Source organism: Festucalex cinctus, chromosome 2 (genome assembly GCF_051991245.1).
Source record: "Festucalex cinctus isolate MCC-2025b chromosome 2, RoL_Fcin_1.0, whole genome shotgun sequence".
Lineage (NCBI taxonomy): Eukaryota > Metazoa > Chordata > Actinopteri > Syngnathiformes > Syngnathidae > Festucalex > Festucalex cinctus.
The window spans coordinates 35,245,109-35,259,368 of record NC_135412.1 but is presented as its reverse complement, the minus strand read 5'-3'; the positions used below and the strand labels follow the sequence as shown (position 1 = coordinate 35,259,368).

At 40.6% G+C, this 14,260-nt stretch overlaps 1 protein-coding gene and 1 long non-coding RNA gene across 2 annotated transcripts; both read left to right on the top strand.

Annotated features, from left to right (window-relative positions):
- Window positions 1–719: 719 nt before the first annotated feature.
- LOC144014797 (uncharacterized) lies at window positions 720–1,324 on the top strand. Its single transcript, XR_013282571.1, has 3 exons — window positions 720–793; window positions 995–1,146; window positions 1,223–1,324. It is a non-coding gene; the product is annotated as an uncharacterized LOC144014797 (long non-coding RNA).
- Window positions 1,325–4,418: 3,094 nt separating this feature from the next.
- On the top strand, window positions 4,419–12,385 carry dalrd3 (DALR anticodon binding domain containing 3). The gene is made up of 13 exons (XM_077514836.1): window positions 4,419–5,122; window positions 7,151–7,458; window positions 7,734–8,047; window positions 8,495–8,553; window positions 8,644–8,745; window positions 8,814–8,878; window positions 9,083–9,141; window positions 9,230–9,312; window positions 10,298–10,424; window positions 10,755–10,813; window positions 10,906–11,022; window positions 11,092–11,160; window positions 11,418–12,385. Exons 1-13 carry the CDS (start codon window positions 4,871–4,873, stop codon window positions 11,535–11,537), a joined length of 1,734 nt encoding a protein of 577 aa, XP_077370962.1. The 5' UTR covers window positions 4,419–4,870; the 3' UTR covers window positions 11,538–12,385.
- Window positions 12,386–14,260: the final 1,875 nt, after the last annotated feature.

Genomic DNA, 14,260 nt, shown 5'->3' with positions numbered 1-14,260 from the left:
TGGCCTTGGCTGTTATATAACCACAGTAATAACTGATTTGTAAATAAATAATTTGTGTAATTGCACAGAACCAATCTATCGTATTAAAATAAATTACAGCTCTTGTTGGAGCTCATTTTGCTGATTTACCTAATATTGTGGCTGATTGTTAATCTGTCAATGCAACCTACATTTACCAATCATATTTAGTTTATTTCATTATTAAATTGTGCAGCATAACTAATGTATTTTTTTTTCTAAAATCAATTGCTCAAGCAAGATATAGTCTGTACAAAATGTAAATTTTATGTATACACAAATTTAAAGAAAAGCAGTATGTACAAATGCGTCAAAATGCACAAATGTTGTTGCATTAAATGGATACAAAATTTAAGAAACTCTGCAAACTAAAATTTTAAAAAGCCTTGAAAGTGAAATAATAATAATACAACTATACAAAGTGAACACATGGGGAACACAGTACTTTACCAAACAAAAAGTGAAAGCAATTTGAACATAAATATATACATTTTGTAAATATATTGTTCAAGAATGTACAAAAAGTACTTTAATTGAATTTCTCCTGTGTGTTTGCTGTATATTTAAAATGCATATTCAAAAGAAGAAAAAAAGACTGATTGTTGTCCCTCTCCAGCTGGGAGTTGAATCAGGAAGGAGGAGTTTTGTCTTGTGGTTAGAAGTGAAAGTGAAATGAATGCACGGGGCTTATAAAGAGGAAGTTGGCAGACAAGACGCCACTGCACGAGGAGGTGAGAAGGAGGACGAGGAAGAGCTGAGTGACACTAAACTGCTGGTGAGATAACATACAAACTTTAATACTATCTTATCAGTGTGTGTGTATCTGTGTCACTTAGTTATTTGTGTGTGACTCCTCTGACGTCTGAGCCAACTTCATGCTGACTGAATCATTATTTGCTACTCATCAGCGTCTGACTCAGAAAGGCGAATACTGTATGTGTGATTCCCTCATGTGTTCTGGACTTTCTCCTTCCAGCTTCAAGTCAGGAGAAGCTCCTGTAACTGCTCGTCTCCATTCAAGTCTCATCCGGCGGACCTCCTGTAACGCCTTGAGTTTTACTTTCCCTTCTGCGTCAACAGGTTTGTCAAGACAAGGCCGCTCCTAGTATGTCCCCAAAAGAGACACAGGTGAGTGGACAGCATTGTCTTCCTTCAGGCTCATCATTCTTGAGTGTGTGGATGTGTGGGTTGGTAATGTGTGCAGGTTTTGGCTGGATTGGGCAGGTACGTTTTAAGCCGTTTTGTGGAGAGAGGAAGTCACCGAGCCAAAAAATGAACGTCTTGAAGATGGTAAGTAAGACAGAGGTGTCCAAACTGTTTCTTCCGAGGGTCTCATACAGAAGATTTGAATGATGAAAGGGCCACAGGCTTCACCGTTGATTTATTTATTTAACACACTTAAACTATATATGCTAAGCAATTATGTACAGTAGGCCATTTTTATTAGGATATATAGCTAGGTAATTAAGCAAAAAGTCAAAGATTTTTCAGGATTGCGGGGTGGGCCTGTATCCCACTATAATAGGTCAACCCCTGCACTGAGTAACAGCAGAGTCACATCTCTACATTTAGAATCAAAACAAGCACAATCTGTGCTAAAATGACCTTGACACAGCTGAAAATGGGACAAACAATTGCAATCCATGCTATTTGCTGCTATAACCAAATCATCTTTATTTATCAGGGTGCTATGAATATTATTTGTGTTACTTTCTATTTTAGTTGTAAACACTTAATTTGTGTTTTTGTGAATGTGGCACAGCTCTATATGGATAATATTTAGTATCATTATAATGCTTTTCATGTCCCGAGCAGTGTAGTTTTCTGCAGTGTGGGTTCAATTCGCACTCAGCGTCACTCAGTGTCAACATGAGTGTGAATGTACTTGTCCGTCTCGTGACTGATTGGCAACCAATCTATAGTTGTCTGCCTTCCATTTGCCTTAAGTTAGCTTGGATAGGCTCCTGCTCCACTGTGGCCATGAACAGAATAAACCATCCATTCTAGGAAATGATTGGATGGATATGAATAAACACAAGTAGAATATTAAATAAAATGCTGGATGGCCTTAACTTGGCTTCATTGATTTCTGACAGGGCTAAAGCACCCCTTAGTAGCGCCATCCCTGTCTTCTTTCAACGTATGTACATATCAACTGGAGATCCAAATTACAGTACATTACAATGACTGTAATATGGATTGCGTGTTTTAGTCGTAGAATCTCTGGATCTCTTCTATTTTTCAGGAGTGCTGTCAGGACAAGATGCCAACTGGACTGAGGCCTTTTTTTTTTTGGCACGTGGGATTGTAACGGAACCCATAATGCAGCTGTGATTGTGACCTTCAGCTGGTTAGGGGCTCCGTTTCCATCCCACCAAGCATAAGACATCTAAACCGTGAACACCTTTAATGGTTTATAACAGTGCATATACCAACATGAAGGGTTTTTTTGTTTGTTTTTTGTTTTTAAAGGGTTGTTGCACAGTAAGTATATTTGGAAAAGAAGACTACCTGGTTGGTGTTTTTCCTCAATGACACGCTTTCTCCCGGCTTGCTTAGCCAATATAAAACAACCGGGAATTTCGTGTCAACCAAGAATGACACCAAAAAAAGACTTTTATTAATTGGTCCCATTGTTAACAGTAATATAACTGTGCCATATTTTTATCATGTCATTCTTTTTTTGGCAGATTAGATTTACCAAGTTACAAATGTTTTATAGTGTAGATGTTTATATAAACAAGAAATTATCACAAATAAATGTGACGTTATTCTCTCCATGATACTTTTGTGTATTATTATTATTATTATTATTATTAATCACCGTGCTCGTGTGTGTATTCTCCTGGTAGTCCTGCTTCCTCCCACATTTAAAAATAAAAAAATATGCATGTTATATTCATTGAAGACTGTAGTTTTCATCAGGCCTCCTGTTGGCAGAAGTGTGAAACTGAATGTGCGTGTGAATGCTTGTTTGGCTATATCACTGGTATCAAACTCAAGGCCCAGGGGCCAGATCTGGCACACTGCATGATTTTATGTGGCCCACGAAAGCAAGAAACTCTCTTTTTTTTTTTTTTTTTTGCAAGAATTTTTGTTATCCAAAATCAGTAACTTGAACACTAATTTAACAAACTGTTATCCTTGACTTATGATTTCAAAACTAGTAATAATATATTTAAATTTGTTGAAGGCCTATATGTACAAATATAATGAGATAAATGTATTTGGTTTCACTGTAAGAATGGCCCTCTGAGGGGAGTTGTCACTACAAAGTGGGTCACAGCAAAAAGTAAATTGACACCCTGACCCCGGTCTTATTTTGTCACTGTTGGATGGAAACTTCCTATATACAAATGCGGTCATATTTCTTTCTTTCTTTCTTTTTTTTTTTTTTTTTTTTTTTTAAATTGCATATTTTTTTTCCAGAAATGTATTATTGGTCACTGGTAGATCCCGATGAAGCTTCATTTTTAGCAAAAAAGCTTGCTGTCATGACAATACAATGTTAATGGGTCAACAAACATGCCAGTGAATTGGTTTCCTGAAAAATTACGGTTTGGAGGATGGTTGGATGGAGTATTACATTCATTCACATTCTGTTACCTTTAGTCACTTTGTGTGATTACCAAGAAAAAAATGCATTATGTGCAAATCTTGACAAACTTTTATGTAATGTAATTGTAAGACTTTTTTTTTTAAGTCTGAAACAGCACCGTAAATAATAATAATAATAATAATGATTATGATAATGGGCGGCCGCACGGTGGGTGACTGGTTAGCACTCACGCCTCCCAGTTCTTAGGACGCGGGTTTGAGTCCAGGCTCCGGCCTTCCTGGGTGGAGTTTGCATGTTCTCCCCGTGCCTGCGTGGGTCTCTCCTCCCACATTCCAAAGACATGCATGGCAGGCTAATTGGGCGCTCCAAATTGTCCCTTTTTTGCTGGTGTGCTTGCGTTTGTGAGTGTGGATGGTTTTTCCGTCTCTGTGTGCCCCTTGATTGGTTGGTAACCGGTCCAGGATGTCCCCTGCCTACTTGCTCATAGCCAGCTGAGATAGGCTCCAGCACCACCCGCGACCCTTGTGAGGAATAAATGGTCAAGAAAATGGATGGATGGATGATAAAGGGTGGTACGGTGGGTGACAGGTTAGCACGTCCGCCTCCCAGTTATGAGGACTCGGGTTCGAGTCCAGTCTCCAAACACATACATGGCAGGTTAATAACACTGAACCGGGTATATACCACGGAAGAGGCGGGACGTGATTTTGCACATCAGTTTGGTTCCGGTCCGGGTTGCGAACGCGCAACCGAGGGGCACAAAGTCGGAAGCACAAGTATTTTGACGCAGCCCACACGTCGCAAAGCGAACCGGAACCAAACTGATGTGCAAAAACAGTCCCGCCTCTTCCGTGGCATATTCCCCATTGTCCCTAGGTGTGAGTGTGAGCGTGGATGGTTATTCGTCTCTGTGTGCCCTGCGATTGACTGGCGACCAGTCCAGGGTGTACCCCGCTTACTGCCCAAAGCCAGCTGAGATAGGCTCCGGCGACCCTTGTGAGGAATAGGCGGTCAAGAAAATGGATGGGTCGATGATTATGATAAAAAAAACAAAATCAGTCCAACGCGGAAACATAACCGATGGGGAACACCAACTGGAGATATATGTTCCGGTTTAACGAGGAAAAAAAGGCACAGCGTCCTTTCCACTTTAGTCAATATCAGACATCGACTAGTAGTCGGCTGTTCCTGTTTGCTGTCGGTCGCTTCTACGCTTGAATGGACCCGGATTGCCACTCTCCTCGGCCGCGTATGTATTAGCATAGAGCGGATGGTGCCACACCTGTTTGTGTTATGATAACGATGGAGAATATCGAGGAGTCGTCTACGCCCCTCCGTATCGCTCCCACGGTCCGGGCGCTGAGCTCCGCACTGCGGGCCACGCGTGGTAATGCCCACGACTCTGGCCGAAGGGACAGCGAGAGGATGTTCCCGGAGCCGGAGAAGGAGAAGCTGTGGTTCAAGGAGAGCAGCGCCAAGAACCTCCGAACCCGAGACTTCTTGTCGCCGAGTACCATGCTCAACACGCTCTATGCGGATGGACAGGTTGGCAACGGGCTCATTACACGACATTCTTGTTTGACACAATATTAACCACCAAACACCGTCCACAAGTGGACTCAACGTTGATAAGAACTCATACTAACACTCCGCGTCCCATTCGTGTAGAGAATAATATTGTACAGTACTCAGTACAGTAAGATTTTTGTGGACTAAAAAATTCCCAGTTGCTTTGCAAGGAATATGTGTGAGTAAAAAATTGTGTTTGTTTTTTTTGGTTCGAGAAACTACTGTCAACTAAACTCCTAAATTCTAAAACACTAATATGGTCATTTAGAGGATTTGTTTAGAGAAAATGATAATTGTTGAAAAAAAGGTCAATTCCCTCAAGTGTAATACAATGTGAAATCACGTATTTACAGCATAGATAAGACACTGTATATGGGTTTCCAAAAGTAGAACAGAGGGCCAGAACTTAAGCGAACAATAACAATATTAAAACAAAACAAAACAAACAAAAAAAAGCTACACAAGGTCATGTTTAAAGGAAGGGCGATCAGGATCGACCAGACATTGTGCTTGAGGCGGTCAACATACCCATGAGCGGCAGATCACAATATGGGTCAGAGACAGTCACGCACAACTGCAACTGTGTTTAAATGTGGGCATGTGCATGTGTACAAAAATCAAACTACTGTTTCTGTACTGTTATGTTTGTTAGAGCCTATCCCAGCTGAGGGCCAGAGTCCTGCAGGTTTTCCCCTACTCCAACGCACCTGTTTCCAATCAACAGGATTGTTATTAGGCTTATGCAGAGCATACTGATGAGCTTCAGGTGTGTTGGAGAAGAGAAACAGCCAAAACCTGCAGGACTCTGGCCTTCGAGGACCGATATTTGGACACCACTGAGTCACTGACAGACAGGATAGTCCGGTCATTCACACATGCTTTGCACCAAGTTCGCCTCAAAAATTTCATGGGGGGGAAAGCTGCAGAGATGTTTTTGGTTTTATCTCTAAAAAGTATATTTATTATTATTGTAAGACACTGTAACATTATGTGCAGGTTGAACATTAACACTGCACTTTCATACTATAATGAAACAAACGTATGAAAATAGTTTTAAAAGCAAATGTACTTAAAAATGGGATATAATTGAACTATATGTAACAAAACACTCAAAACAAAACATTTAAAAGTTCAAGCTACTGTAGCAGTATCCACATTGTGAACGAACATTTAATCCAGTGATTCCTTGCACACCACTAAATAGAACCTGTGTTGCACATTTTGAGACTCACTAACAACCATTCACACTTATGGACAATTCAGAGTCTTTAATGAACCTACAGTAACGTACAGTAAGTATGTTTTTTTTTTGTTTGTTTTTTTGTATGTAGGAGAAAATGAGAATATCCAGAGAAAAGCCACACGAGCATGGGGAAAACATGCAAAATCCACACAGGAAGACCTGAGCTGAGATTCAAACCTAGAACTTCTCCACTATGAGACAGGCGTGCTGCTGTTGCAGGGATTGCTCAAGTGATGTGTGTTAGGGCTGGAGAAAAAAATCAGATTTGCAATTTCATTTTTTCACTTTTGTTTATTTTACCCCTTCTGTGATTTGTTTTATTTCTGTTAATAGCAAAACTATGTGAAATGTTGTTCTTTTTTCACAGTGTTTTCCCCCAGCAGCTACAATTTACAGAAGCAAATGAAGCGGAAAAAAAATAAAATAAAATAACAATAAGTAAACAAGTGCTTTCCATTGGAAACATGCCCCTTTAGTCAAATCATATAGGTAAACATGATCGTGAGTCAATTAAGATGTTAATTTCACATAATAAAATGAACCATCAAACGCCAGGACTCAGCAGGTCCATATCACCGCTCATGTCATGTTGTACAGGTGGGGCAAGACGAACCCCTGACGTATTTGAGGCTTGGAAGCACGTACCCCAGGCAAACCTTTCCAAGATGTCGATAATAACTACTAAATGACTTTTGCAACAACAAGGCTTGTTTATAAACCAACTACCATCCAATATTTTAATAGTTTTTGTTTCCACTCAGGTCCCTCGAGAGGTGATGTCCAGAATTCTGTCTGTCCGAGGCCGCGGCGTTCTTCCCGTGGCAGGCGGGGAGGTGATGGATGAAGGTCTGAGGGTGAGGGTGGACCGAGCCGCCGCGTTCAGGGCCGTCCTAGACGGCGGCGCCTCAGAGTACCTGACACCCGCTGCTCAGAGGCAGGGCTGCGTGGTACTCAACTGTCCGGCCCTGCACCTGAAACCCGAACCCCCGACCCCTGATAGCCTCACTCTGGGACAACTAAGGACCATTCTGTTGGCCGACCACATGGGGGCGCTGTTGAGAGGGCAAGGGTGAGCTCCTTTTTACAATTCTTCACATCAGCCCGTTTTGATTGAAATATTTTTTTTTTGTACATTACAACTTGATGTTTAAAGAAACACTTCTCATTTGACAATACTGTCCAATGCATAGTATCTCCTGTTTGTTTTTTCCAGTCCTTCAACTGTAAATAAACAAAATGACATTAACTGTGTGGCACTTTCCTGACATTGTAATAATTGCTGTTCCTTGAGATTTGGTAGCTATGACTTTGGAAACAATCTGTCCATCTTGCCGCCTGTCTCAGATTTACAGTGTCCCTGTGCCCCCTGCTGCCCGAAGACAGCAGCATCGTTACCTTCCTCCGCACTCTGGGCATCGACTGGCCGACATTTGCGGCCAACTGGACCAATGAGGAGCGGGAGGAGAAGATCCAGGAAGCGCTGGAGAAGTCGCCATACAGAGAGAGGGAAATTGAGAGAGACAGGAGGATGAACGGAGGGCCAGGCAGAAAGAAGGCGGATAAGGGCGAGAATGAAGGAGCAATCAGGATAAACTTAAAGCGAGTGTTCCAGGATGAGGGGCTGCAAGGATATGACCCCAGCCTCGGAACCTGCGCAGGTAAGGTACGGCCAAGTAACTTCAAGAAGAAACCACCTCACACTTGCTATGATATAGTTTGACCCTCAGCACATGCCCTCCTGTATGGAGTTTGCATGTTCTCCCTGTGCATGCATACATTTTTTATGGGTAGCCAGCCAATCACAGGGCACATCTGGACATACAAGTATTCTCACTCACATTCACACCTATGGACAATCTCAAATCTTCATGGAGCTAATTTATGTTTTGGGAATGTGGGCGGAAACCTGAGGAGTACCCTGAAAAAACCCGCAAGCACGGGGGAGAACATACTATGGAAATGGACACTAGTCCAAAATGTCTTGATGATGAGGTACTGAATCCGATGGAACAAAAGAAAGTGTCTGACCCAACTCCAGATTGGTTAAATTAATTAAGCAGTGTGTCCTTTTGCGACTAACAGATTGTTGGTGCATGTGCGTTCAGTCCACAGGGACAGCATTTCCCATCTGGCACAACTGGACCTCGCCACAGCTGACTGCACCGTAAGACACCGCACACGTGATCACACAGACACGCGTCGTATTAAATGTAATGAAAGATAGATTTCTATGCACCATTTGAACGTTTTGCAGGTCACCATGGCAACAGCCTTGCATGTGACTTCCTGCCAGGATGAGTTCCGCCAGCAGCAGATAGCGATGCTGTGGAGAGCCAGTGGGGCAACGCACACGCAGGTAATACACACGTGCATGTGTGCTGGCTTGTGTTCCTATTTTTACCTGCTCTTCACGGGTGTTTGCAGAGACATCTGGTGTGTGGGCCTGTCAAGACTCCTTCTTCTCAACTCTCTTCTGCACAGTACCTGCAGTAAGAAACACCGTCATCTTCAAACAGAGTTTCTCCTGCTCATCCTCCCTCTCATCACACATTCTGTCCTTATTTTTTTCTTTCTGCAGTAATATGCATATGCTGTTAGTTAAACTCCTTTTACGGGATGCTTGCTGATATTTCAGCGACTCTTCTATATTAAGGTTTGTGGGGGGTTTTTTTCTTGTTGTGTCCTTTCAACAGGCTTAGAAGAGGTCAAATGAAGGAGGCCTCGGAGATGAAGTATGGAGATCAAGTAGAAGGTAAGTGTGCGCATGCGTATGACTAATAACTGTCATCATTAAACATAATTGCAGTAAATTAATAGCATTTTTCCTTCACCTCTTGTAGGTCAAACATGGGATGACATCATCAGGGTCATGAGCTCTGCTACAATCAGATTTGAGCTTCTCTCGACAGTACACACCAGTCCGGTTAGTCTGACTGCAACACGACGTAGAGTTTCATAAAGCTACTGTGATTGTAATTATTTTTATGAGATTTATTTAAAAAAAAAAAAAAACTTCATATAATTAGTAGGAGTTTTATGTGTTCTTCCAATCTGCTCTGCTCCTCGCAATCAAACATGAAATGTCTTCTTTATACAAAAGAAGTTAGGTAGGTAGTTGGGTAAAAGATTGACAGGTTAATAGATAGGAAAAAAATGTATGATTGATAGATACAGTCGATAAGTGGTTCTCAAACTTTTTACATTAAGTACTACTTAAAAAAAAGATACTTGGCTGTCCAAGGGACACCAACAAGACTTACATTAAAATATGGTAGCATAGTAGGCCCATGTGTTCATCAAAAATGAGACGAGGCTTTTTATTCCAAAATATGTAATATTGGTGGAAACCACTGTAACATTATACTGGGTTCATCATTAACACTGGACTTAATTATTATTATTATTATTATAATTATTATTATTTATTTATTTATTTTTAAAAGAAAAAGCTATACTTAATGATTCAGTCATGATATATTGCACATAAGTTAAATAAAGCGGCGTGTAATACATTTTTATAAATGAACAGTGAATTTAAACATTAAATACAAACCGTACTTAGTATTTTTCAAACCACTAGAGGGAGCCTGCGTATCACGAAACTATAATAATCAGTGCTGTAGATGGATGGATAAAACACATTTATTCACTGTGTTTGTGCTCCGGCCAAAACTGTCAAATGGTGCCATCTCTGTCCATGGACAGTGGACACGTGAGAAGAGGAGCATCATTTCATCAGGCCATAGTCTCATCCAAGAGAAAAGGAAAAAGTGCCTTGCTGCCATTTTGTGGCATCTACTCGCAATTACAAACCTTTTTGGGTCGGTGTCAGATTTTCACTCGTATGATTATTTCAGTGAAATCTCATAATTCCACTGCATTATAGTGAAGCATATGGTTCTGTTCAGGTGACATTGGATGTCCAGAGAGAAGGGGGCGTGTCCACCAAAGGGCCGAGAGGCGGTGTGTTTGTGATGTATAATTGTGCCAGACTGCACACGCTGTTTGACAGTTACGACCGAGGAGTAGAAAAAGGTGAGAGTCCAGACTTTGAATCTGACAGGAAGATTACGTCCAGTGACTGACAAGAGAATCCAAATGAACACTAATACATGCAAATTTAGATAAGGGGCCTGAGGAATTATCCATGTTGGACTAGCTGGGCTGTAGACTTGAAATGCACTCTGTCTCATTAGAAAACACAAGCAAAAGATTGGAGATTGGAGTTTGATGATGACAGGAAGAGCATGACGAACCCATTAAAAAGTATATTTTCTATAGTATAGCCCCTTTGCTAAACTATAATGAAAGTACAGCAAAAAATATTGTTCTTCCAAATGTATTTATGTTCTTTCCTTTTTGTAGGTCTGTACCCAGAAATCCCAGATGGCTCGGAACTGGACTTCTCTGCCCTCAAAGAAGAGGTACCCCTTTATTAAGTGAAGTTCAGTCAAATTTTCCCGCTTTCACGTTATGAAAAGACTTGGCAACGTTGCATCTGTGTTTGCATTTGCAGGGTGAGTGGCTCCTCCTCTTCAATTACCTTATTCCCTTCTCTGAGCTGCTGGACCAATCCGGACAAGTGTTGGACTGTGAAGGGGGAGGCGCAAGAGTCAATCTTAAAACGGAGCAGGTCAGGTGACACAATGATGACATTTTGCAAAGAATTACTTAACTGCTCTTTTAATTCTCCCCAACTCAGATTTGTAAGTTTCTGGTGTCTCTCAGTAAAGACTTCAGCTCGTACTACAACAGAGTCCACGTCCTGGGGGTGAGGTCATGTTTGTAGTTTGTTTTTGTTTTTTTGTTTTTTTTAAATGAAATTATTTCTGAGGTCAAACGCACGCCACTCCCTCATTTGTTCATATTTCCAATGTAATGTTTGCTACTCAGCCATAGCTTCAATTATGCTGCACAGAAAAAAAACGTGACTAGTACAACATGAGTGTTCTTCGACATAGGCGGGTTCCACTGTGTGTGTATTATTCTAACGTAATGTGTGACTCCGTTTTCTGTCTTTCTTCCCAGGAGCCGTTGCCTCATCTCTTCAACCAGATGTTCTGCCGCCTGTGTCTTTTGAGAGCCTTGCGGGAGCTCTACCACAGCGCCCTGGAAACCCTTAACCTTCCTCCCATTCGGCAACTATAGCCTCCGTGTCGTGCCAATCACTCAGCCCCGCCTGCCCCCGCCCACCATTCACCTCATATTCCACCAGGACAAAATATTGCACCCTTTTTTAATGATCAAATGAAAGTTAGTTGGCTCCTGAAGCCTGATGCCGCTTTGTTGTGTGCCTCAACACACCTTATAGTTGTTTAAGTCTCTTATTAATGTGATGCCAAATTTCTGGCCTAAAAATGTATTGTTTTTCAAATCTCCCCTGTGCCAAGTATATTGTATAACAATACTTCATTGTCTCAACACCACACCAAACTCTGCTTTTAATGAGCCGTATTCCCAAATTCATGTGATTTATCTACCTTTTATTTATGAATGCCATATGAATATTTATTACAATATAAAAAAACAGAATAACTATTCACCATAAGAGTATGAATCTTAATAGCCATCATCATATGATTTCTACTGGTCGAGTCAGGCCGTTAAGATAATGCACGAAATAGCATGAACATATTGTATGTGAAGATTTTTCTTTTTCAAAATAATTATTTATAAATGTTGGGAGGGGAATGTCGTGATTTATTATTGATCTGTCAGTATTACCAAGTGATTGTGTTGCCATTTCACCTTGGCTCAAATGTGCCATTGCTGGTTGTCCAAACTACACTGAAACTAAATGTCACTTCTCATTGCATGAAACTAAATGTTGATTGTTCCTACTTGTTCACTCCATCTTTTTAAAATGACCTTTTCCTGTTTACTTGACGGTGGGGGATGGAGGCAGGCAGGGAGGGAAATGACCAAAATATGCTGATTCATTCACTGTAACTGTTCCCCTCCATAACTATGCTCATTATTAAAAACAGGAGAAATGAGGAAGCTTCTGTTTCATTTTCAGTTCACCCAAATGTTTCAAAACAGATTCTTTCTTGTGTTAATAAACATTCCCTCTTTTTTTTTTTTTCGTCACAAAATTGTTGAGGTCCTGTAGTGTACCAGGTTCAACATAAGGGGGCGACAAGTTTTCATTCAAGCGTATGGCACTACCCGTTTGGATTCTGTTACTCGGTGACAGTTGTCCGTCTTTTCCTGGCTGGGTTCGTTTCCAGCTCCCCGAATGACCCTGGGCAGGACACATGAAATAGAAAATGGATGAATGTCCCAGTATTGGTCATTTAAATTATTACCTTTTTGGTCCAACATTTCATATTGTAAACATTATTTAATGGCTGGCATATGTCACAAAGGTAACGATGCGTTTTTTTTCAGTGGTGGTTCCACAATTTCATTATGTTCTTAGTGTTCCACATTGTTATTGTGTCTAAGTTGCCTTAAAAAGTTACAAAAAAAAAACGCGCCCAGTTCAAGGTGCATTATGGTTAGCGGTGTGGTGCATTGTGGGTAGGCGAAACTACCAAACGGTCATTGAAAATGAATTGGATCCAATGGAATTGGCTCTGAAAGAAGCGTTTCAACCGCTGGAAAGTTGCTGTTTTTTTTGTTTTTTTTTATTAACATGCACATGTGGTTTAGTGACATCGGGGAAGTTGACTTGCAAGCTTTAAAGTGTACAGTTCGGCAAAAATTGTCACCACTCTAATCTCCGCCATTCAAATTGATAGGGTAGTTGGTAGCCTCGTTTTTTCCCTCGCGCATGCGCAAACTTAATGTGCACTTCACTTATATACAGATCAGTGGTACTAGGGGTGGGGAAGGGTAAAAATTAGGGGTGTGGCAAAAAATCAATTCATAAAAGAATTGAGATTTGTTAATCAAATCAAATCGATATTTAATAACCAAAAATCGATTTTATTTAAATTAGAAATGAAGAAGAAGGGTAAAAGGCAGTTTTAGCCCACATGCTGTTTTTGTGGAAAAAAGGCACTTACAATACAAAATTAATAAATGTAAAAAAATAAAATAAAAAAAAGACACTTTAATGTCTCTACTGGAGTAGATCATGACAATGTTGTGCATATCTGTAAATTGAAGCAGAAATCATTTGTCAATCAAATAATTTTGAATCGAAAATCGATTCTGAATCCAATCATAGACCCAAAAATCGTAATCGTGAGACAGTCAAAGATTCCTAGTAAAAATGCAACCAAGAAACAAGAATTAGGGAAGAGATGAATAGGTACCCCTCATAGGGTGGGGCGGCACTGGGCAGATTTGATGGGAGCATCCTGAAGATTCTGAAGCGGGAGAAGTCAGTAAGAATGTGACAATAACTTCAGAAGAAACCAGAGGAAATGTATTCAAATATTGAATGTCCTTTTGATTTGACAGAACTCTGGATGACTGCTGTGTGAAGCATGGTGGGAAGAATGAATTTTTCTAGCCTTGGAAGTTAGACCAGCTTGGTGGCTATTACCTGCATGGTGAAAAAAACATTCAAAAGAAGGTAAGTATGAATACTCTCCCTTCTCAAAAATCTCTCCAGGCTTCCATTGAAATTTCACTACAGCACCCAAACCATACACAACAATCACACACAAAACTGTAATCTGTCAAAAGATTATCATGCGTGAAGGTATACTCAAGGATGTTGTCTGCGCTGGAGTCTCACTTCTAATCTTTTTGAATGAAACAGCATAAGTCATATTTATTTGAATCATGAAAATGACACCATTTCTTTCCAAAGTTCAAAGGCTTCAAGCGGAAGATTATGATGCTCCACAACTTGAAGTCAGTGCAGTATACTTTTATCACTCTCTGCAGCAGCCGAAGAATAAAGCTTTAAAAAAAAA